The sequence below is a fragment of the Nelumbo nucifera genome, chromosome 6 (genome assembly GCF_055504915.1).
Source record: "Nelumbo nucifera cultivar China Antique chromosome 6, China Antique-T2T, whole genome shotgun sequence".
NCBI classification, from domain to species: domain Eukaryota; kingdom Viridiplantae; phylum Streptophyta; class Magnoliopsida; order Proteales; family Nelumbonaceae; genus Nelumbo; species Nelumbo nucifera.
In genome coordinates this window covers 8070185-8095262 of record NC_142654.1, presented here as the reverse complement: position 1 = coordinate 8095262, position 25078 = coordinate 8070185, and the positions used below count along the sequence as shown (strand labels likewise).

General features: G+C 39.8%; 3 protein-coding genes across 5 annotated transcripts; all 3 read right to left on the bottom strand.

Moving 5' to 3' along the window:
* Window positions 1-2435: 2435 nt before the first annotated feature.
* On the bottom strand, window positions 2436-4272 carry LOC104604563 (zinc finger protein ZAT5). Its single transcript, XM_010268962.3, has one exon. It carries the CDS (start codon window positions 3546-3548, stop codon window positions 2634-2636), a length of 915 nt encoding a protein of 304 aa, XP_010267264.1. The 5' UTR covers window positions 3549-4272; the 3' UTR covers window positions 2436-2633.
* A 7383-nt stretch (window positions 4273-11655) lies between these two features.
* LOC104604562 (superoxide dismutase [Cu-Zn], chloroplastic) lies at window positions 11656-24403 on the bottom strand. 2 transcript variants are annotated; one of them, XM_010268961.3, is made up of 8 exons: window positions 23935-24403; window positions 23722-23783; window positions 23559-23598; window positions 23302-23397; window positions 23180-23211; window positions 22467-22542; window positions 22277-22330; window positions 11656-11936 (listed from the first exon to the last, which is right to left on the bottom strand). In XM_010268961.3, the coding sequence occupies exons 1-8, from the start codon at window positions 24176-24178 to the stop codon at window positions 11911-11913; spliced, it is 630 nt and encodes a 209-aa protein (XP_010267263.2). In that variant the 5' UTR covers window positions 24179-24403; the 3' UTR covers window positions 11656-11910. The 2 variants fall into 2 exon arrangements, with proteins under 2 accessions (XP_010267263.2, XP_088746989.1); XM_088890863.1 differs by lacking the exon at window positions 11656-11936 and adding an exon at window positions 19218-21842.
* Window positions 19218-20272, bottom strand: LOC148790587 (uncharacterized). Of its 2 annotated transcripts, none has more exons than XM_088890864.1 (2): window positions 19819-20272; window positions 19218-19528 (listed from the first exon to the last, which is right to left on the bottom strand). In XM_088890864.1, exons 1-2 carry the CDS (start codon window positions 20270-20272, stop codon window positions 19491-19493), a joined length of 492 nt encoding a protein of 163 aa, XP_088746990.1. In that variant the 3' UTR covers window positions 19218-19490. The 2 variants fall into 2 exon arrangements, with proteins under 2 accessions (XP_088746990.1, XP_088746991.1); XM_088890865.1 differs by having other exon boundaries at window positions 19855-20272.
* Window positions 24404-25078: the final 675 nt, after the last annotated feature.

Below are 25078 nucleotides of genomic sequence, written 5' to 3'. Positions count from 1 at the left end.
GAGTCACATACATATAAAACACTGGCGTGTTCATGTATGAATGGTTTAATGCTTAATAAATCATGATAGTATATTTGTAATTTTTCAAGTGTACATCCGAGGGCTAGAATCTAATAGATTTCATTTGTTCTTGTATAACCTCTCTCAATGTCATAAAAAAAATAAAATAAAACAAAACTTGTCTATCACACACTTATTTTTGTCCATCTGCAAGATAAACATATTGTGACAATGTCACCGTTTGGTTGGTTAAAGAGATAGTTAAATAGTGTAATGATGTGATCCAAATCCTTAGATGTAACTTGCAAATTAACTTGAATTGACAAAGCAAACCACTACATGGAATGAGTGGATAGTGACTAGATCGTCCACATTTTTTCCATCTCGACTAACCCTAGTAAAAGCCAATGTTCTCAACCTGTAGTTGAACCATTCACTCTCACCCCTGCTAGTCTTTTGGGTCAATTTAGTCTCAACGACCCAGTGACCTGTTGGATTAACTGTTGCCATTCGATCCGGGCCATGGGTTAGACAAAAAAAATACCCATTTAACACATTAATTTTTTGTTTAATGCAATGAATGCATAATATTAGAAACATAATATTTTCTACAAAATTTCTGTAATTTTATCTTTTTTTATATATTTTTATTATTTGATTTATGTCATAACAGTTGATCCGTTTAACTTAGATGGTTGAACAATCGACCCATCACCTGGAGGGAAAAGTTTTTTTTTTTTAATTTTTTAATTTTGGGTCATTTTTTAAAACATTGATAGAATCAAGAAATTACCATGACAAGTTTGGAATGCCGACAATTAGGTGATTGGTTCATGAGTTTAACCATGGTGCATGGAATTTGAAAACCACATGGAATCATGCTTTCATCGAAGCATTTGAACATATGTACAGATTTGTCATCATGAAAAGGGAAATAAACTCATCATGAATATATTTTTTTATAGATTTAATTTTCATTGAAATTATTGCAAAAATTAGTCTATTTGTATAACAGAATAATCCCCACCCTTTTCATTTATGTACTTCCCAGTTCCCATAGCAATCCATGAAGGACTCATTTCAAACGTGCTTATTAAAAAGCAAATTAAATCAAATTCTCATGGTTTCTACTTTTTACTTTCTACACACCCCTTAAAAAACCAACCAAGCTAGATAATTAATTGCTTCAACGTTCAAAGCTTGGGGCCTGTCTATATCAGAATTTTGACCCACTGACTGTTTTAACTAATACAAGCTAACTTCTTAAGATTTTTGATCAAAGCTTTAAGAGAGAGAGAGAGATGAATTGTAGGTAGGGTGACCACCATACATGGGCCAATGTCAATGGGCCATCTCCTTACTAGCTAGCTGCTGCTTTCATGTATTTCGATATTTCACGCAAAGTGGGGCACATGCGTGGCTTATCACCACCACCAAAACGTGCACATAACAAACACTAGAAGCCTTAGACAAACACCACTCTAGTCTTTATTGTGGCTTACTCACTAAGCCAGTAAGCCTCAATCTTTCACTACTCACTCGCATGAAGACACTTCACTCTCTCTTCAGACAGCTAAATATTGCTATAGCAAGCTCACCCAATTATATAATTAGGTGCAAGCAGCTTTCTCTTGATTTGTTAATCTTAACCTTATTGAGTGTTTGATATTTATCTCCCACAGTCCCTACTTTGTGACATTGACATCTTAATAGCCTGGAACACACAAGCCCATGTGAAAACCAGTCTTTTTTTTTTTTAGGTAATTAGACCACCCCGATTTTGAAAGCTCCGCCAAACCAAAAATACTTGGTGGGGTTTCACTTCACTGTTTCTGGGCGATCGCCGGCCGGCCGGCCGTGGAATTAAATCAACATATATGAGATGAGCATTTTGGTTGAGTAAGTAAAGGGGATGGGATGAAATGGGTTAATCGGTTAAGGCAAGTAACATGCAAGTGAAGTGGAGTGAGATGGATATTGGATAGGGTGATAGAGCTAGCCGGAGAGAAAATGATGAAGTGGACGGCCATATAATAAATATAAAGGCAAAAGAGAACAGAAAAGAAAACTTCCAAGTGTGTAGATATAGAAAAGAATACAGGTGTTTCCCATCGGTTTATTCTTGTCATCTAATGAAACAGACGAGGAGAGGGGGATTTAGCTTTCTTGTAAACCAAACAAGGGAACCTAATCCACGACTTTTGGTGGTGGAAAACCCAAGAAGCTATCTCTCTCTTGAGTGTCACACATGGATGAAAGAACAAAAAGAAATTAAAAGAAAAGATGCTCCGTCACTGGTTCACTTTTCGTGAATCAAAGGCAGGCCACCATGAACATGAACCACTACTTGCTTACTTACCCAAAGAATTCAGCTATATAGAAAAGTTGAAGCTGGAAGATTAAAATTTGACAAGAAGAAAAAATTTATATGAATATAAATAGAAAAGAATCCAAAGAATCGATAATATATGTTGAATAATTATGAATGGGTAATAAGAAGAACAAGAATAAGAATCCTGTTAATAATTCACATTGATGATCCGGTTTCCAGATCATGGGTCGAGGAACAAAGAGACTAGCTAGCTAGAGAGGGGGCTGTGGGATGCTTTTTCTTCCTTGCTTGCTAGAGCTAGCTAGTAATGGCAATCCACCAAGGCCGAGGCCGAGAATAACAGTGAAGGCTGTTGCTTCGACGAGAAGGGGAATTTGGGTTCCCGGTGATCGACGTCTTCTGTTGGCGCCGGGAGGTTGAGATCCAAATCCAATGACAATACATTCGTCGTCCTTGGCTTCTTGGCTTCTGGAGAGTCAGGACTCGTGGTGATTGTGGTGGCTGTTGTAGGAGCGCTTCTGTGTCGCCTCATGTGGCCTCCCAAAGCCTGGCCGGACGAGAATTCTGAGCCACAGATGGAACACTCATGGACCCTCGACTTGTTTCCATATACAGAAGCTTTGTTGCCAGCTATCTGGAGATGAAGGTGTGGGCTGCTGTTAACGTTGTTGAATTGGGCTTCATCTTCCTCCGGCGAGGACACCATTAACGCCTTCTTTTCTTCTGCAGCCATAGCCTTAGGCTTCTTGTGGCTTGCCCTGTGCCCACCTAGCGCTTGGAACGAAGGGAAGCAGCGGTTACATGTCTTGCACTCATAGACGTAGAAGCCTCCCTTGCCGCTGGTCGTCGTTGCCGCCTCGGCAAATCTTCGGCTACTAATCCTCATCTCCATCCCACCACCTTCCTCAATTCGCTTTGGACTGTCCCGGCTGTGTCCCTGAGCTAGGAGAATTAGACAATTGGCCATGTCCTCTTCTTCCTCGGTGCTCTCTGCGAATTCCGCCGAGGTGGTCGGTGAATGAAAGGCACCATCATCTCCACCACCTGCACCACCATCTCCTCCTCCTCCTCCACTCGAAGAGCTAGTAGCCATAGCAACGGCGGAGAACGGGGACGGTGGTCGCTGGCGCTTGGTACGCTTACCCTTGACAACGTGAGTACTGTGCTGATCATTAGACCCCACGACTTCCTCTGCAACTTCCATGTCCCTCTCCATCCAACACCACCACCACCACTGCTCAACCCCAAAATTTAATCAAAAGCTTACAGAAGAATGAAGCGAGGAGGCTGAGATGAGAAAAGAAGAGCAACCAACCAGTCAGAAGCTAAATAGAGAGAAAGAAATTAACAGAGAGGGAGGGAGGAAAGGGAAGAAAGGTGATGGAGGAAGCGAGGTGGGAGGGTGGGCGTCACTATTTATAGTGAATGTGAGAGTAGTCAAAGCCGCCCCGTGAACAGTAACCGTGAATTATCCCGTCGACCTTTCTTCCTTTGCGTTTCTAACCTTGGAACTTAATACATATATAGACTAAAGAGCCTGAGACTGTATGTGGGCGTCTGTTCTAAAAAACATTTGAGAGAGAGACAGAGAGACTAAAAATAGGTGGAGAAATTACAGAGGTGACTGGTGAGGAGTAACTCCTAACTAAAGCAAAGAGAGAGAGAGAGAGAGAAAGAGAGAGAGAGAGAGATGCAATAATACAACGTTGTAACTGAAAACAGGCAAATTTAGGGAATTCTGGAAACAGTTGTCTAAGGTTTGTTAACGTTTCCTGAGTCCGTTTCACACTCCCTTTCTCACACTTTGCCAAACGAAGTCATGTAATATAAACTATTGAATTGCACGATAAAAGCATGCTCTCTCATTCACTCATCTTCTCTCGCAGTAATATAATTAATATTGAGAGAGAGAGAGAGAGAGTATGCGAGGAAACGAGTGAGATTCGGTTGGCTTTCAAGCAAACCCATTCCTTTTTCTCAACGATTCTCTCAAGAGGATTGGATTGCAAGCCTGGAACCACGGAATTTGCGCTTCTCCCTTTCTTTTTAATTTTTCTTTTTTCTATTTCTATATATATATATATATATATATATATATTATACTTTTCTTGCTCATACAATTCTGTTACATTTTAACTACCCAAGTAGCCTGTCTTTGCTTCTTACAACATACAAACCTAATTGAATTAATTAATCAATTGATTAACTGTTAATTAATTAATTACCCACAAAGCACTTTTTTTTATATATTTGAATTGTGAATGAGAATCCAATCAATCAGTTCATGTGCTGTTGGATGAGGATGACCCAGATCAGACCCACTTCATGATTTTTTTAAGTACAAATCTCATAAAATTCACCCATTTACATATTACCCGGCCACATGTAATTATAACCCAATCCAAGATTCAAGCTAACTAAGGAGCTTAATTAATATCTGGTTCATTGGGTGGTCTGATTGCTGACCCGCTTAACCACTTGTGGCTAGGCGCTCTTCTAACTTTTGGCCTTTTGGTCTTTGAGAGAGAGAGATCTTAAAAGGAAAAAAAAAAACAAAATAATCGTTGATAGTTGATACCCAAAAAATGAGGCAATTTATGAGCCAAACTGGTGTTATGGGTCAAAAAAAAAAACCATTTTTTTTTTATTTGGTTCTCGTGACACGATGGAAAATGCAGACAAAATGAGGGTACTAAGTAGTGGCTGCACTACAGTTTAGTTAGTATGGTTACTCCTTTCTTTGTCTTCTTCTTTATCTAATTATCGTGATATATTGAATTATTTATGTGGAAGTAAAATATATATCCCGAGATATTGAAAGAAAAAATAATGGACAAGTGATTGGAAATAATCTGATCATTTTGATGGGCCCTCACCCTTAAAAAGACAACCAATTGATGGAATACCAGCCATTGGATCCAATGGTAATTTGAGAAAAGTAAACTTGGTAGTGTTTACAACAAAAACAAATCTGGCTATGGACCATTTTGATGGGTCGACAGCCCATCATCCTATGGAGAGAGAGAGAGAGATATTAGGGAGGCAAGTCAAGGGATGAGAGGGTTAAGGAGGGCAGATTCTTGGCGTAACGAATTGTTTTGGTTGGTTGTGTGAAGCACGAAAACGTAATGGGCAACGCCAGCACTAGCAGTAGGTGGTGGGGAAGTAAAGCATCCTTGCTTGTATGGGTTGGTGGACAGAACAAACACAGAATGCCTCCTACTCCCTCCTTACTCTTCCTCTTCTCCTTCTCTCTAAATTACCACAAGCTTTACAACTATAATATCTTATTATTATATTACATTATATTTAGTGTGGATAGATCACTAAATTCACTATCTAGAAGTGATTGAGAACAAATATGAGAGAGAGAAAGAGAGATTCAGTAGCTTATGAGTCACTCATGAGAACATGTTTGTTGCAACCAGCAGCTCAAAAAAATACAAAACAATTCCACCTCATCATCAAAACAGAGTATTTGAGACAACCCATCCAGGGGTCCTCCATTTTTTGGTCAATGGTTTATCTTAAGTAATATAATGCAGCTTAAGCCAATGGTGTGAGAACCATAGATTAATTATTTGACAAATATGTGATGTGGGTCCCCATCCCATGTGGCATGTATCTACAAGGCAAAATGTTCATCACAACTCAATAATCCTAGCCATTGGATAGATCTAATATGGATGCATATATATCATCCCTCCAATCAATAAGGCCCACCCAGTACTGGGGCCGGCCCATGGAAGTAGACTTCCCCTTGGCTAAGGACGAAACCATCTTTCAGAGTTCCAATCATTTAGAAGCTTTCTTTCTTTCTTTCTTTTTCCTTATTATGCCTTCTCTAATAGAAAAATAAAATAAAATAAAAAACCAGTGAGAGAACAAATTGGGTGGCGTGGAGTAGGAGTCAATGCTCCAAAGTCCTTCAGTTTCTTCTTAAAAAAATTAAAAGAAGAAAGAAGAAGAAGAAGGCAGAAGTGTAGAAGCTAATGGGTTATGACCACTAACAGCCAGAGATAGAAATCAAACTATTCCTTCCGTCATGGACTGTGACTGGAATAATAATCCCACAAGCAAAATAATAAAATAAAGTATAACAAACACATAGAACTCTTGTGGGTAGGAGTTGTTTGTTACTGATTCCTTAGCTTTTATTTTATTTTCTATTGAGAGAGAGAGAGAGAGAGAGAGAGAGGAAATGGGTAACAAGTAGTGGTAGTAGTGATGTGTTTGAGTAGCACTTTGGAAGTTGTAAGTAACAAATGCAGATAGAGGAAAGGAAAAAATAAAAGTGGCGTCGAGAGCTCCTTTTGAAGACAATGACTTTATGCCTACTCCCACCCAAAATTAGGTTTGCACCTCCCTTTTAGATCTATGTACTTGTACCTCTCACAATTGCCTCGTGAATTAACTCTTCTATCCACCCTTTCTCTGCTGGCTTTGGTCACTTGCTGCTAGTGACTGTGTATGTGTGTGTGTCTCTACAGAAATGGAACCACGACAGATGGGCTGGGTCTGTTGTTAGGTTTTTCCATTCATTAATATGAAAAAAAGGGTACTTGGCTTCATGTGAGGCCACTTGGGCAATGTCGCGCCCCGTCGCAATTGACACGTTAGCATACACGGCGTTTAGGAACTTGTATCATTCGCTTAGGGGTCATTCGATAACAGCTGAAGTGGCTGAACCGAAAAAACCCTTTTGTTTTGTCTTTTAGTGAATAAGTTTTTTAAGGAGATTGTGGTATACCCTTGAATATTCTATCAATTGATTATGTTATTCATTAAAAAAAAAAAACGAAGTCGTTCAATACAGCAACTTCAGCTGCTACCAAACAGCTCCCCCTTGGTCATTAACTGCACAAGTGGAAGGTGAGGAGTGTCAAAAGAAAGCCTAGAATAGTACTGTTTGGTTCTTCACCTGTCGAATAACTAACACATCAACGGGCTAACTGCACTTCATGAAAGCACGAGGAGACAGGAAGAAAAGGAAAGGCCATCTATTGTCTCAGCAATAAAAGTTGTGTTTTCTGAGAATTAGATCACTGATAGACTGTTTACCTAATGAAATTGGCTGCAAATGTAAGTTAGTTACTTGCTAAAACAATCCGACAAGAATTAGGATCCTAACTCGCTCGTTGTCTACTAATAATAATGTGTGAAGTTTGTACACAAATTAAGCCTTACATCACCTATGTGTTCATACCAAGGTTTTAAATATTAATACAGGTCTGTATTGGTGCTTTTTTTTTATGTTTTATTTATTTTTTTTTAAAATCGATTTAAGTTTCGATTACCCTTTAAACCATAATCTAACCCGATACAACGCCTATAGGGTGTACCAGAAAGGGCCCCATACAATATATATCAGTCAATACAGGCTGATACGTAACGAAAATTTAAACTTTTTGAACCTTGATCCATACCATCAAGCGGCGAGTTTCTAACTTCTAACCCCATTAACTCATCAAGTTACCAAGGTAAGGTAATTAAGCAACTCTCTGGACTGACCAAAGTGCCGTGTACTGACCAGATATGAAATCCATTTAAGTAATATATCTTCAACTCTTCCCTTGCGAGGATTATATCGTCAGAAGCAGAACATAGACGCTAATTCCTATACTTGTGTGACTTCATTCATGTGGTCATGGCTTAACTTTTAAATGTAGCCAACCAACAGTGCTGAGACTAGTCTAAGTAGTGGTGATTAGATGAATCCAACATTTGGGAATTGACCCTTTCGTGTCCCATAGGATTTTCAACTTCTACTTCTACTCCTCTTTCAATGCTTTGGGGCAGCCAATTAATATCACTCCCGTCTACGTATTAACAAGGAGAGAGAGAGAGACGTGAGAACATGGGAACTCATAGTTGGTGGGGGTAAGAATCTAGAGTACGATTATGATCAGATTACAATCTGATTAGTGGTTACTGGGCACAAGTAATTAAGCACTGCAAATCCAAAGCAAGGAATGTGGGCAGCTCATTTTGTTGCTTGCTAATCAAGGAATGTGGACAAAATTATAGAACAGGTTTTTAATTAGTTAGGTTGAATTGTGGTTTAGAGGTTTAGTAATCAATAATCAAACATGTCATTCAGCCATTAGTTTGTCAATTAGGTTATGTTTGGTTTGAAGGAAAAAGTAGGGAAATTTTTAAAAATCTTGTATAGGTTTTCTTACCTTTTCCTTCCTTTCCCTACATTTTTCTTCAAATCAAACATAGCCTTAAGGAGGGACAGATTAGGCAAACTCCATGGTATGCCGGTGGAGTTCATGTAGGTGCCGCCCCAACGTACATCAAACTCATGTATTGGAAACATTTCCTAGTGATTAGTATGGAATCAGATGTTCCCAATGCATGCTGAGATGTGCATGTGGGACACAGCCTTGTGGGTCGCTGATGTGTATCTCATGCCTGTGAGCCTTGCACGCAGCCTACTTGCCTTGCTAGCATAGCACCTAACCTTGTGTGGAGTCTGGATCAATTCCCCACAATGTAAGAATTGGGATTTGCTCCTCATAGATAGCGCATCTCACACTGACCTCGGCTCAGAGCCCCATCACACTGTGGACTCGAAACATCTCTCCATGAATAACAACACAAAGTATTGGAACACGTTGTGAGGTTGGTTTGAAGAGCAGATCCGGATTTTCAGACAATACTCACACTCTATCCACAAGGTCTTGGAGGGTTAGAGCCGCACATCTGGAATCAGTCCCCATCAATGACAACATACAAGCACACAGCATATTCTAGGTGTGTGACTGTAGTGTCTGTGTGGGCCAAAACCACATAAAAAAGCAATGGGATTCCCTGCCTATGAATTTGGAGATATTATCAATGTATGACTGGATGCTATGTAAGCGTAGTTTTTGATTGTAGGAGATCTGGGTCCTATCAAAATACCCACCAAAAAAGAAAGTAATTAAGCCGTTGAGAAGCTCACAGCCTACTTAATCAGCTGTAACCGAACAGCCTCTTACTCTGATGAGTTGATTGACCCAAAAAAAAGCCATGGTTCATGTGCTACAACAGTGATATCCCCCACCAAAGGAACAACGGACGGCAGAACCAATCTGCCTTAGATCAGAAGAATGTTCCCAACCCAGGCTCCCCATGGCAGTCGGCCCACAGTTAGCTTACTAACCACGACCCACTTGCCTACCGGAAAGAAAAGCTAACCGCATCAACCCCAATTTTTTGATTTTTCTAATCATCAACAAACAAACAATGCTTCTTCTACTCCCATAGTCAATGCTGAGAATGTCAAAATCCACTCCACGGTCTCTTGCGTCAGAATCTAGGAAATGATATTCTTCAGAACTCAACTACTTCTCTTACGTTAGAGTTAGAGACATGGCAAATTGCATCTTTGGTGAGGTGTGTTTGTTGGTCCGACTAATGCCTAATGGTCATATCATATATCCACCCACCTGCGGCCTGCGTCTGGCCCAGTACATCATCATCATCATCATCATCCAGGCTATCCAATTGGTCACCCACGCCTCATCTGGGCATGGCGTAAAGTCGATCGAATCTTTGTTTTCTACTCGAGAAACTAAGTACTACAGTTAACAAGTACACCAATTGGAAGAGAAAGCTAACTTCACTCAACCTGTTTAGTGTTTTCCTTTACGGTCACGTTGCGAGCTCTTTTCCAGCTTTTGGCTGCTTTGCTTAAGCTACGTTATGAGCCTTGCTCGCTCCTTCATACATGAATCTGGCCCATTCCATTTTATATAGGCCGCTATGTATTTCCATTTTCCAAAGCCTCTGCCCACAGTGGCGCCGTGATATCCACCAGGCTGTGATCCATCCGTCCACGGCTGAGTTACCCTAGCAATGACACCACAAATGTTGTCTGTGGCGCCGGTCTATGTACCGCACTTGCAGGCACACCGAAGACAGGCCAGCCTATTCTTTTGGGTAGACAAATCTCTTGAAAAATGAGTTTGGATTTCGTAAAAAAATAAACTGAGTGGAGACATAACGCTTTAAAGACAGTATCATATATTTTAAAGTTTTCCTTCAAAATTTTCCGCAAAAGTTCAGGTACCAGGGGTTGAGGACAATCAGATCACAAGCAATTCAAACCCGTACTATCTCCTAGTAGAAGGAAGAATCACAAACCGGGAGCTCGTAAATCTGCTACACCACTAGAGTAAAATACTAAAATTAGATAGTTCAATGAACTAGCCATTGGAGAGGGGGTCTGCTTGTTATTTGGGTGTCGTATGTCTGAGCAGGCTATTCCTGTGCAAATCATCTTCTCAGCATACCTCTTCCTTCCACTCTAGGACTGTTGCTCCTAGTGGAAGCAATAATGGCAACATTTTCTTTAATATCTTAATCCTAGTCAGTAGTCACGCACTCACGCCTAATCGATCACCTCGACTGACTGTCTAAAGCTTCGCCATCCATTCGCATGCCATGCCACCATCATCCGAATTCCCAAGACTTGCCGGTTAACCCCCCCAGAACAAGTTGCATTGACCAAAATACCATGTAATTCAGTTGATAGGAAAATTGTCAGCTACACTACTCCTAATGATAACTATTTGGACAGGGGGAAAGTAGTGAGAAAGAGAGAGGAAGAATGACGAAGACCCAACAACATCATTTATACATTTCTCACAGAGTCGATTCAAAAACACCACCCAAGCTCAATAGTATCGCCGGATAGATCTTATCTTTATCCGTATTGAACTTCGATTGGTGGCAACAGCCATGAAAGCAGTAGTGGAAGCGGCAGGTGTCAAAAGTAGGTAAGAGGAAGGCCTGCGTGGAGGTTGGCCGGCCAAGGTGCCCAAGTAGCAGCACCACAATCCATTGGTGCCTGACTCGTGAATGACATGGAAGTAGAGTTTCTTGCTATTGAAAAAAAAAAAAGAAGACTGACCCAATTTTTTCACTTTAACAGAGGGCTCAACCCAGGTCCGCATCGTGGATTTACTCCTCACAGCACAGCGTAGCCGCATAGGAAACATCTTCCCACGGCTAAATGTATTGTGAAGTTGGTGTGAGGAGCGCTCCCTGATGCTCCAGTTTGGGAGAAGTACAAATGCAATCATGTAGAGTGCAAAACATTATATTTTGTTATTTTGTATGTATTTATACTGTATATATTTGTGTTTATACTCTTTCCGGATTCTCAAAATCTCAAGTATGCACCCCTGACCCCTAAAACCAAACAGCCGAAAAAGATGAGTACAGGTAATTTTCCCAAATTTCCCTCCCCCTTCTGCCAAACCAAACTTCACCAAAATGGCAATTGTTCTTCATAATGTAGATGGTTTCTTTCATAGGACTGAAGCTCCGGCTTCCAAAGAAATGAGGTTTATTAATCATAGCACACCACTTATCAGTGACGTACCGTTAAGGATCTAATCAAGGCAATGAATCCACAATCCAAAAAGTTAAAGGTCATCAACATTCATAAGGTACTTATCCACAAATTTATAGGGGAGTAAGAAACTACAAACATGTCCTTCCCAAATCCTAAGACCTTGTGGCTTTCTAAGAACATGTGGGGAAGGAAGTATAAGGCCAGAAGTCACATGTGCACATTAGTCTCGTTATACTGGAGTCAAGCCAACGACACCTGCATATGCACAGATGGAATTAGAAAAGAAGGCAATTTTCAAGTATCAAACAACATGTAGAGTTAAAGACAGAAAAGCCAGATGCACTGAGATGTCGCCAAATGATCATGGTAATCTGAAACCCAGCAAAGGGGAGGGGACCTCTACAAAGTATGCCAGATCATAAATGACAATTCAAACATAAATTTGCCATCACCAACTGCACAATCATCGGCACCCCATAGAGGCTATAATAATAGTGCTAGTTATTAGACAGGTTCAAACAAACATTTGTTACCCAGCAATTGCACAATGATGGGCACCCCATCGAGGCTATAATAATAGTGCTAGTTATTAAAGAATCTTACACTAAACGTACTATTCATCATTTATCATCTGAAATTAACTTCCTATTCCACCCTCAACCAATCCACCCCACACACAAGAATATTGGGAAAGAAAAAGAAAATGAACCAAAATATGAAAGAGGACAAAGAAAGTGACTCAAAAGTGCAACACTCCAGAGTAGAGGTAAACTGGATGGAAACAACAAACAAGTAACCCAATGCACAATTCCGAAAACAGTAATCTTACACTATACGTGTTTGACCATTCATCATTTATCATCACCGATTAACTTTCTATTCCACCCTCAACTGATCCACCCCACGCACAAGAATAGGAAAGAAAAGAAAAAAGAACCGAAATATGAAAGAGGACAAAGAAAAGTGGGTAACTCTTCCAAGTGCAAGTAAACTGGATAGTAACAAGCAAAGTGACCCAGTGTAGAATTCTGAAAACAGTGCAAACCAATTTAGAAGATTTATGTTTCAATTTGATCATTGTACTCAGTCTCCATCTGTATACACTGAAAGTATTAAGCAATTCGACTTTTATATCTTAAGATTTATCCCACTACCTATCCAACAAGTCATGTGAATTGAATGCACTTTGAGGCACATCAATATGTGAAGGAAATTACCTATTTGGTCCCACTTTTAAGTTGTTTAAATTATTTTTTGTTTTATATCCCTTAAATTTTTTCACATAGTGACTTTGACAAGAAAAGATGTTTGGTCCTTTTACAAGAACATAAATTAGTATATAAGGGTAACCATGTATTCTCAAGGGTTTTCTGTTTGACTATTGTTTCAGTATGTGCACCATCCATCAAATCACCTAAACCTTACCTTATTTCAATCCTGAAATACAGTGAGTGAACAAACTTTAAACCGGAAGGTCCTATATCAAGATATCATTCCCTAACTTTTACAAAAGCACCCAATGGACAATCTTATTTTTCTTGTACAGCTAAAGCACTCTGAAGAACCAAATATGAACGAACAAATAGAACGTAACTAGTATAACTCCAAGTGATAAAAGAGCAAAATATAAAGTATCCCTCCACCATTTGTTGGAGTATTCATAAAGAAAGTAATAGGGGAATTATAGAAGGTAATTTGAAGTCTATTCCCATTTGTCTGATGATGCTGATAATCTTCTTATGAACTGACTGGCTCTTGAAGACTTTAGGGGCTTCTCTAGGAGGGAATTTGTTTCCAATTGGCATGTTACCTTTGTAGTACACTGTAAAGAATCAATTATTTTGGCTTTGTGTAAATCTTTACATATATAAATAATTTTTTTGTACTGATTAAAAAAGAAGTGACCAGAACAACTAAGAACCTAACTTTGATATCTTAAGTAATGAAAGAGAAAATAATTTCCATGACAAACCCATGTATTATCTGTATTTCAGCATTTTAGCTCTGAAATTTCACATCCAAATTACATGACCTTGGCTCATGAGATAGAATAACTAAATAGCCTTTCTAACATTCCTTTTATTGTTAATAAAATCGAAACAATTAATCAAGATAAGAGAATCACAGTTACAAAAGACCTTCCATCTTTGGGTATAAGAGGAAGGACCATGTCAAAAGAAAATAAAGCCAAAGCCTGATCAAGTACCCCAGAAAAAGTTCTCTGGTGCATAGTCAGTAAAGCCCAAACCACCAATAAGAGGTATCTCTTTCAACCCTTTTCCTTAGAAAAGGCATTTGCTAATGCATCGATAGATCTCAATGTGGTGCCCAAGGGCCATCAACAAGCGATCTCATCCAGCATATGACCACTGTGAGTTCTTTTCCACCTCGACTCCTACATTCAGGGAATAGCCAGTTCTCAGACCTTGTAACAAACATAAAATCTCTGCCTCTGCTGCACTTGCCTCTCCATAGGGCAGGAGTAAGCAATCACCTTTCCCAAATGATTCCTGAAAGCTCAACAAATGTCCAACGGTCCAGGGCTCCTTAGAGAGCAGCCATATAAAATGAGCTTTATCTGTCCATGCTTTGGAGGAGTCCACTCCCTATGAACAGGATGCCTTCCCTGAACAAAAGTTACCATTTCATGCCACCACCTAAGAATAGAATCACAAGGGGCCCCTCATGAACTCCTCTATTGTGGAGATCCAATTAACCACTCTCGATGTGAACTACATCTATAATGCAATTTGGCTCCAAGTGTTTACCTTCAAAGGTACATGCATTTATTTCCTCCCATAAACTCCATAAGACTGCTGCTTTTGTATGTTTCCACATTATTTTTCCTTTGTGAATAATGGGATAAAAGAATAACCCAATGTTAAAGTTTAAGTAATCAATACCGTGGTTATCCAAAATTTGCAGTTTACAATATTGCATGTAAATTGCATGGGAGTTAATGAGTTATATAAGGGCTAGGTTTGGCTCAAGCTACCTGAGAGGTCTCAATTCCAAACCCTGTACCATGTAAAGTCATGGTTTGGGTCTGAATGAGTTTATGTTGGGCCCACCAAAGTTGCATCCCCTACTTAAAAGGCAAAGCCTTAAAAATAGACCACCTTAACTCCAACACCTTCAATCCACCAAATACAACCTTCTTCTACTGGACTGTCCTTTCCTGTTAAAGAGGTGTGGTGTCAACCTACCTCCAAAGGTTGGGAGTTTCTGTTGGGAAGCCTTTCTGGAAAGAGTTAATACAGGTGATTTACTTCAAAGAAAAAGACCTAATAGCTATTTGTCTCCTCATTGGTGTGTCCTCTATAAATCTGATGGTGAGTTTGGATACCATTTACTAATTTCCTGTCAGTTGGCTAAAGTCATTTGGGAATGGTTTATTTCTCTGTTTGGGTGCAGGTGGACTCCCCCTTTGAATGTGCAAAGCTTATTCACTTCCATGCATAACTGGTCAACAAAAAGGGCTAAGACTATGTGGTGATGTGTTAGGGCTGTAGTTTGTTGGACTGTTTGGGAGGAGAGAAATTCACGGATTTTTTCAGATAAGGAGAGAAGCTTCGAAGTAATTTTGGAGGTTACTCATATTAGGGTGACACATTGGTTGAAAACTTTGGACTTGTTCGCAGATTTCTCAATTGATGAGTTGCTAAGGAATTGGAAGGAGATTGCAAAATCAGCTTCAGCTAAAAAGACTTCAAGTTCCTGCTCGCCCTCCACCTCATGGTTTTACTAAACTGAAATTCGATGGCAGAAGTATGGGCAGTCCAGGGCCCTCCGGAATAGGGGGAGTGATAAGAGATGAAAAAGGGAATCTATTAGCTATGTATTCTGGTCCAATTGGGGTGGGAGATTCTTTGAGGGCTGAGATACTAGCAGCCCTTGAAGGGGTACAAAGGGTCAAGGACATGAATATTAATAAATTGATCACAGAAGGAGATTCTGAAATTGTGGTGAACTAGCTAAAAGAGGACAACTCTAGGCTCTGGAATTACAGCAATGAAAAGAGGAAATTTAAGTGGCTGACTAAGGACATTGAAATTCAATGTACATGGGTAAAGAGAAGAGCAAATTCATTGGCAGATGTCTAGCTAGGCAAGGGGTGAACAGAAACTCTATGTTTTGGGCTGTTCTGTAATTGCATTACATTTTGAGTGTACATTGGTTGTATTCAGGTTAGCTCCTTTGCTTTGTAATTTTCAATACTTTAATAAAATTCACTGTTTTTGATAAAAAAAAAAAAAACATCTTCAATCTAGGAAGTAACAATCTAAACCTCCATTCCACTCCATAAGAATTATCCTTCTAGCTTATCAACTTCACTGCCACTAAACAAGAAGGATAGAGAAGAGGAATGAATATTTGATGCAACCATGGTACAAAATTTCGTCACGTATCAGGGTGTATCAAGTGTATCAGGGGGCTGACCTTGCTAAGACCAGCCCCCTGTAAATTTTTGAAAAAAAAAAACTCAAAAAAATAGGAAGTGTGTGGGTCAAACCCTCGATATACATCTTTGCGCATGTCAGGGTGTATCAATATTTGAACCATGAATGCAGCAAGGCCTGCATACCTCAAGGTTCTGCCTGCAAACTTGACTTCATGGGCTCTCTATATTGAGCCCATATGTAGGCATATAGGGCCATTTTGGAGAGAGAGCACGGACATCAAGATGTTTTTTTTTTCAAAATTTCAAATTTTTTAATACAAGTTTCTTTCTAAATTTAACTTGCACATCAAACAAAAAGAAATAACATGCCCATTAAGAGAGGCCCATTAGCTAACAGGAAAATAGAAAAAATATTACAAGAGAAGATACTAGGACCCATTCGGCCCGGTCTCTTTACACTCCCCCTCAAGCTGAGCATAGATGTCAATCATGCCCAGCTTGCTTATATAGTGTGCCATTTTCCCTCTCGGAACTCCCTTGGTCAAGATATCAGCCAATTATTCGTCTGATGTGATGAATGGAAAGCAAACTTCTCCGGAGGAAACTCTTTCTCTTATAAAATGTTTATCAACCTCAATGTGCTTATTCTGTCATGTTAAACAGGATTATGTGCAATATTGATAGCTGCTTGGTTGTCACAGTAGAGCATCATTGGCTTCTCATAGTCAACCCCCAATTCTTCTAAAAGGGATCGTAGTCATAGTAATTCTGACACACCATGTGCCATTGCCTTGTATTCTGCTTCAGCTGAGGATCTAACAACTACAGACTGTTTCTTACTCCTCCATGGCACAATGTTCCCAGCGACCAGAGCACAATAACCTGAGGTGGATCTCCTATCATCAATACATCCTGCCCAATCAGCATCAATGAAAGCTTCCAGCTTCATGTGTCCATGTTTGGCAAATAGAATACCTTTCCCTGGAGTACCTTTTAAGTAACACAAAACCCTTTCTGCAGCAGCTAAATGAGTATCTCTGGGAGAATGCATAAATTGACTAATAACACTTACTGCATAGGAAATGTCCGGCCGAGTCATGCAAAGATATAACTTTCCAAGCAGTCTCTGAAACACCCCCTTATCAGATAAAAGGTCACCATCTATAGCAGAAAGCTTATGATTATGATCAATAGGAGTGGAGATTGGTTTAGCTCCAAGTTTACCAGTCTCAACAAGGAGGTCAAGGACATATTTACACTGAGAAATGAAGATGCCATCCTTAGATCTAGCAACTTCAATGCCCAAAAAATACCGAGGATCTCCCAAATTCTTGATCTCAAATTCAGAGTTAAGAAATCTTTTGCGTTTACTGACCTCTTGAGTGTTATTACCCGTGACCACAATATCATCAACATAAACTACCAAAAAGGTCACTAGAGAGCCATTTCTCTTCAAGAACAGGGTATGATCAGATTGAGTTTGTGTAACCAAAGGAGACAAGAGCAGCCCTGAACCCCTCAAACCAAGCCTGAGGAGACTGTTTGAGACCATAAATAGATTTCTGCAGTTTACACACCTTGCCTTGCATTTCCTTCCCATACACCCTTGGAGGCAAAGACATATAGACATTTTCATGTAGGTCTCCATTCAAGAAGGCATTTTTAACATCAAACTGGTGTAGGGGCCAATCAAAAGTAGCGGTTAGAGATAACAAAACCCGGACTAAGGTCATCTTAGCTACAGGAGCAAATGTCTCAAGATAGCCAATACCATACATCTGAGTGTAGCCTTTAACAACCAGCCTAGCCTTAAACCTCTCAATAGATCCATCAGAGTGATATTTAATGGTAAGCACCCATTTACAACCCACTGGTTCCTTCCCTTCAAGCAAGTCAACAATATCCCAGGTATGGTTCTTATGCAAAGCATCCAGTTTAGCCATCATAGCATCCCTCCATTCAGGTTTAGATAAAGCTTCCGGTACGGACCTGGGTATCACATGGGAAGAAACAGAAGCAAGAAAAGAGTAGTAGGAAGGAGAGAGGAGGTTGTAAGACAGGTGTTTGGAAATACAATGGGCTGTACACTTACGCCTACCCTTGCGGAGAGCAATAGGAAGGTCAAGGTCTGGAAAAGATGTAGATGGGTCAGAGGAAGGCTGACCTGTTACCTCAGTAATGATGGGAGGAGCAAGAGGCTCTTCTGTAGGAGTGGAAACAACTTGCCCATGTCTGAATCTGTGCCTTTGGTACCACCTTTGGAGAACAGGATGAGAAGGAATTATAGGAGAATGAGGTGGAGGAGGAGAAGGAACAGGAATATTGGAGGTAGGTCCAATGGGAGAAGTGGACACCTCATGAGAGGACTCAAGAGGAATGGGAAGAGGAACAACTGGAGACATAGCAAAGAGTTCTTCAGATTTCTCCCCCTCAGGAGAAATACTAAAGAAAGGAGTCAACTCAGCAAATGTGACATCCCGAGATACAAAGCGGGTGCCACTAACTGGATCAAAACAGCAATATCCCTTCTGTGTGGAGGCATATCCCAGAAAAACACATTTACGAGCCTTAGGTTCAAATTTGTGCCTTTGATGGCTGTGAACATGCACATAGCAAGTGCACCCAAAAACACAGAGAGGAAGAGAAAAAAGATCCTATCCGGGAACAGAAGGCTAAAGGGGGTTTTGAAGTTAAGGACCCGGGAGGGCATACGGTTGATCAAAAAGGTAGCAGTAAGAACAACATCTCCCCAAAATTTTATAGGAACATGGGATGCAAACAGGAGGGATTTGGCAACTTCAACCACATGTTGGTTCTTCCTTTCTGCTACTCCGCTCTGTTGTGGAGTGTAGGAACAAGAACTTTGATGAATAACCCCAAAAGTTTCAAGATAGGCGGAGAGGGTTTTCTCAAAATACTCCTTAGCATTATTACAACGGAATATTTTGATCCGAGTGTTAAATTGGGTGAGGATGAGTTCATGAAATTTTTGCACAATAGCTAGTACTTCATCCTTGGATTTTATGAGATAAATCCAAGTATAACGAGAGTAGTCATCAATAAAAAGGATAAAGTACTTGTAACCCCCCATTGTTGGCAAATGATATGGCCCCCACACATCAGAGTGAACAATATGAAAAGGAGAAAGAGATCTTTTATTGCTTACTGAATAAGAATGTCTACAATGCTTTGCCAGTTCACACGACTCACAATGAAGACTCGATAAAGACACTCCCTTAAACATATTGGGAAACAAATGACTCAAAGCAGAAAAAGACAAATGACCAAACCGAAAGTGACATAACAAGACTTTGTCAATAGACTCTGACAAGACTGACTCTAAGGCAACTCCATGAGGTGGTCCAAAATCTCTATCCGGTGTGTCCAACAAGTATATTCCATTCGCCTCATGGGCACTCCCAATCATTCTCTGAGATTGAAGGTCCTGAAAAACACAATGAGTGGGAAAAAAGGTTATGCTACAATTCATGGATCTAGTTAAGCTGCTAACAGATAAAAGGTTTGTATTAAGTTTAGGGACATGAAGGACAAAGGATAAATAAAGGGTGTTAGAGGTCTTTATATCCCCTTTACCAAAAATGGGAGCAAGAGACCCATCAGCAAGGGATATTTTCTCTTTACCAGAGAGAAGGTGGTATGAGCATAAGAGATTAGACAGGCTGGTCATATGGTCTGATGCACCGGAATCAATAATCCAAGGGATTTTATGATTACCTGAAACTGAAGCATGATTTGCAGAAGCACGAATACCTGAGTGAGCAAATGCAGATGATGATGATGTGTTGCTGGAAGAGTGAGATGAAGAAACAGTAGCTTCCAAGTGATTTAGCAGTCTCCCATACTTTTCAAAATCCGCCTTCATTGCTGCCAACTGCTCAATGGTCGATTTTTCTTCACTCTCCTTATTTCCTCCTTCAAATACTGTAGCAACATTAGTTGTCTTATGCTTTCTTGCTTGTTTGCCCTTCTTAGAACTGTTGTCATTCTTAAACCTGTCAGGAAGAAGCTTCCAGCAAGTGTCCCTTGTATGCCTTGGTTTCTTGCAATATTCACATATCTGCTCCTTTTTCTCAATAGGCCCCTTTGGCTTTATTCCAGCATGTGCAAAGTGTTTTGTAGGTGGACTCTGTAACTGAACCTGCTGCCTACTCTCCTCACTGCTTATCATAGCAAATGCCTGGGAAAGAGTAACCTCATCTTTGGCCAGGATATTTTGCCTAATGATGTCAAACTCAGGGTTGAGTCCAATAAGAAATTCAAACACCCTATTTCTCTCCACCAATTCCTATACATTTCAGCATCATTCTTACTCTCCCATACAACTGTCTCCATAGCACCAATTTCTTGCCATAGTGATTTCAGTATAGAATAGTAGATTGTTACATTCTTCTCCCGTTGTCTTAGGTTCTTCATGTCACTTTTCAACTTGTAGACTCTGGCTACATTCAACTTCTATGAATAGGTCTCAGTAACACTGTCCCATATCTCCTTAGCCGAAGACATCTAGAGATAATGCTGACTTATATGACGTTGCATAGAGTTGACCAACCATCAAATGACTGTATAGTTCTCTTGCATCCATTTCTCAAATGTAGGGTCTGTCTCTTCGGGTTTCACTTTACTACCTGCGAGATACTCGAGTTTTCCTCTACTACAGACATAAATTCTTATAGACTATGCCCAAGCAAGATAATTTGTCCCATCTAGCTTGATTGTGGTTACACCAGTCAAAACGGGATCTACCGAGCCGAGGCCAGAAACCGACACTTGCTTGAACTCACTTCCGTATGGCCCCATTAATCAAACAAAAAATCAAAGAACCAAAAATTTGGTCTATATAAACTTACTTGAAGTCCAACCAGAACCCAAATGCTTGAAAACTAGGGTTTTACTCCGTCCAACTGTTGGGGAGGAAGATGCAGCCGCTCCTACCAGAGCTTCCCAATCTCTTCCAAACCTGAACCGCCCTCCTTTAGGAGTCAAAAGACACCTCCCAAGCACAGAGCGCCACACCCAAAGCTTCACCTTTACATGTACCTTCGAAAATCTCTAGCCGGCTAGGGTTTTGGGCAGCAACAAAACAACACCACTTCTTGGCAATATCCAGCCAGATTTAAACTCTCCAAACCCTCTACCAACTAGACCAGAGATCCTCTGAGTTATAGAGAACCTATCTCTCCATACAGTCTCTTAATCGAAGGGTGTATGGGAAAAGTGGAAGAAGAAAAGAAGGAAGAAAGAAACCTACTCTGATACCAAGATGTAAACCAGTCCTCAAAAATAGGTGTAAACTTGAAAAATTAGAGAGAAAAAGAAGGAAGAAAAGTAAGAGCAGTAGTACAAGAGAAGAAGATGAAGAAAAGAGGAAGAAGAATAAAGGTCCGAATAATCCTTCCCTCTCTTCTCTAATCCTTTTTACTAAAAATTAATGTTAAAAATATTACAAGTATGCCCTTAAGTGGGCGGCCAGTTAGGCAGTAAAATAAAGAGATCAAACAAAAAGAAATAACAAGCCCATTAAGAGAGGCCATTAGCTAATAGGAAAATAGAAAAAATATTACAAGAGAAGATACTAGGACCCATTCGGCCCAGTCTCTTTACAATATACAAGCAGTGTACCTTTTGTATAAGCTGTATATTCCTATACGATCAGATCTTGTATCTTGTTTGGGAGATGCTCACCCTCCTTTTGAGCAATCATATAGCCTTGACCAATAATGTCACCCCCAGCAGGAATCCTAAATATGAGGTAAGAAGCCAATTTTGCAATCCGATCAACATGCTAATAATGCAATGTCTGCCATCTTTACCACTGTAAAGACTGTTATTTAAATTCATAGGGGAAACAAGTTGCAAGAAATTATTGCTTTTGAATATAATACGTTTTTAATATCCAGTTATGTCATAATAATCTTAATAATTTCCTAAAAGGCTAAAATATGGTTATGAAATGTTTTATTATTATTTTTTCGTAATGTTAGCATGGTTTCCAAAATTTGTCACAATCTATATGTATTGTTTCATTAAACTTCAACTACATGTGTCCACTTTTGATTAGCAAGTGATTCATAGTTATTCTAGCTGCAAGCCAGCAACAAAAACATAAAACAAACTATGGCCTTCCAACAAGAGAGGGGCACAGGAATCCCTATGAATTTTGAGTATTTCTTACCACATGCCAACCTTCCACCTGCATTGCCAGTTGTAAGGCTAAGTTCATGCCCACCTATAGATGCATGACAGATAGAAAGTCAGATTTTAAAGCAGCAATAAGCATATCGCAAGAAAGATAGAACTTACAAATAAACAAAAATGCACCATCAGAAAGAAAGAGCTAAATGAAGCCCAACTTAAATAATTACCCTTTCCAAGGTCATCCTCCAATTCATGAACCACAAATGCTCTTCCAACAACGGAATTAGGTCCAGTCAGTGGTATCTACATATTTCAGGCAAAAGTGAGGCAAAAGTCTCAGTAATAGAAGGGACTACCAAGCAGGTTTAAGAAACATGTGAGGCTTACACCTTGAGGCTCATCTCAAGGTATCGCTTAACCACTTAAGGAAAACTCCCCGAGGCTCAACCTGGAGGATCAGGAGTAAAAGAACATATGCCACACTTTCTGGTGCCTTATATCATCAACATGTAATTCCATACATTAATTGAAATAGATTTCTCATCACAGCAACCAGTTAAAGACTAATGGTAAGATTTCTGGGTGTCTATTGGGTTTTATTTACATTAAGAGCCATTAATTGTCTAGGAATTGTAAGAAACTTATTAATACTTTGTAGTCCATGTTTATATGATGATCAACTCATCCATACATTCTTCTCATAAAAAAAAAAAAGTCTTTTTTACACTTCTCATAGTAGTTCATGTTTTTTCTTGAAATAATGAGGTTTCATGAGGCATAGGCCTTACACCTCAGAAGATCCTACCACCTCGCCACAAACCTTTGCGTTTTAAAATAGTGATACTAAGAATTAGAATATAGCAAAGCAAATTCCATAAATCATGCAAGGCATGAAAACAAAAAAGAAAAAGAAAAGAAAAGAAAAGAAAAAATGTCATACCTGGCTATCCACAATTATTGCCTCTGCCACTCCTACATTTCCATACAATACCAAAAAATTTAGAACATACAGCACAGCAGGAAACAACCAGAGAAGTTCTCATAGGAATGGAAGTGGGTTACCATCAGCATTAGCAACTATGTTTCCCAGGTCACCCGCATGACGGACTTCATCCTCAGGAGCACCATGTGTCATGTTATTTGGGTTGAAATGTGCCCCTGATTAGGCCAACAGAAAAAAAAATATATTATATATATCCTAATTCAAATTTCAATCTATGATCAATTTAAACACTCTATTTAAGCATGTATTGCAAATGTTTCAAGCTAGAATATCCGTTAATTAAATAACAAACCCAGCAAAGACAACTGAATCCAACCTGTGGATATACACCCATTTGTCGTGTCGCCATACTCGTGCTGCGCAAAAGATTCAGAAATCAAAAATGAAAAAGGAAAATGAACCACAATTCATAAAAAAAAAGAGCTTCCTAGTGTTCTCTTCCAAAATTATAAAAGCTACAATCAAATGTCAACACTCACGAGGTGGAACCCATGAGGTCCAGGAGTAAGTCCGGTGACACGAACATTCACAGTCGTCGGACCTGTATCATTTAACAATTAAAGAGCTCAAATTGATTAAACTAATCGGATACAAGGAATTAAAAGGGGGGAGGAGAAAATTAACAAGTTCAAACAGCAAAAAATGGAACAAGTAGGAGCTAATTCGAGCTGAGTAGGGAATGGAAAACAGACCGTCGTCTTCTTGGGTCAATATGACGACGCCTTCGGCTTGGGAATTTCCTTTGAGGACTGCGACGGCCTTCTTCGTCGCGGCGACAATGGTGAGGGGCTTGGAAGCCACGGCGAGGTTTAAGGATTGGCGAGGGAACTTGACGGATAGCCCGACGAAGGAAGACTGGAATGGAGGGCTAGGGTTTGAGAAGGAAGGAAGGAGAGATTGAGAAGGAGAAGCTGCGAGAATGGTGTGGGCGGCCATGGCTGCCGATACCGCTCGCAGTCACTTGGTGGCTGAGACGAAGAGATGCAGAATTATGTAGATATATAGATAAGGTGGCAATTGTGATTATATATCATGAATTCTAGATGTAACGGGCTCCGACGATGGAGTGAATCAGGAGAGAGAGAGAGAGAGAGAGAGAGGCTGGTAACTCAATGGTCAGCAGTTTGTGATGTTCGTTTGTTGTTGAACATCCATGAGGCCAGTCCAAATCTCCAGACAAGTTACCAGGAAATACATTCCAACACCCTAACAATGATCTGACACCGCACATTTCATACGTGGCGGATCCCACTGATTCCATTTATATGGCTCTGTTTGATGATGAGATGTGCGGTGTCAGATTATATTGATAAGGTGTTGGAACGTGCAGAAAATTTTAACTCGAAAATTTTGAGCCAAATATTTGATTTTTTTTTTGTTTTTGACAAAACGAAGGATGAGAAACTAGTATCAGACGATAACAGATCATTCCAGAATCTTTTGACAAAGGCTGGAACGTGCCCTTCACTCACAAAAAGATGAAAGATTCCCAGACCTAGAGATTTTTTTATTGTAAAATAACTGATCTGAATCCATAAATTATGATTTGTTTGGTAGAAATCCGTAAACTATGATAAAAGCACAGATGATTAATTATTAATAAATATTAATAGCTTCCGAGGCAAAATGCAGCAGAAATGAGAATTCACATCTGCGCCCCATTACACATTTCAACCGTATGTTGAAAACATCTCCTGTGTTTGACATTGGGAGATGTTCCCAATATACGATTGAGATGTGCTGTGAGGCACTTGTGGGACACAGATATGACAGCAATGAGTGGGTAAGGCTTGAAGCTTTTGAATAACGGGTTGGGCCTTAAATGGAAAGTTGGGC

Bases quoted from the DNA above. Each gene is read 5' to 3' on its own strand.
- LOC104604563 (XM_010268962.3), bottom strand. From the start codon at position 3,548: ATGGAGAGGGACATGGAAGTTGCAGAGGAAGTCGTGGGGTCTAATGAT.
- LOC148790587 (XM_088890864.1), bottom strand. From the start codon at position 20,272: ATGATAAGCAGTGAGGAGAGTAGGCAGCAGGTTCAGTTACAGAGTCCA. The intron at 19,529-19,818 runs GTAATCATAAAA...TGTGTTTTTCAG, and splicing joins AAATCATGCTTCAGTTTCAG to GACCTTCAATCTCAGAGAAT.
- LOC104604562 (XM_088890863.1), bottom strand. From the start codon at position 24,178: ATGGCCGCCCACACCATTCTCGCAGCTTCTCCTTCTCAATCTCTCCTT. The intron at 23,599-23,721 runs GTGAGTGTTGAC...TCTTTTGCGCAG, and splicing joins GACCTCATGGGTTCCACCTC to CACGAGTATGGCGACACGAC. The intron at 23,212-23,301 runs GTAACCCACTTC...ATGGAAATGTAG, and splicing joins CATAGTTGCTAATGCTGATG to GAGTGGCAGAGGCAATAATT.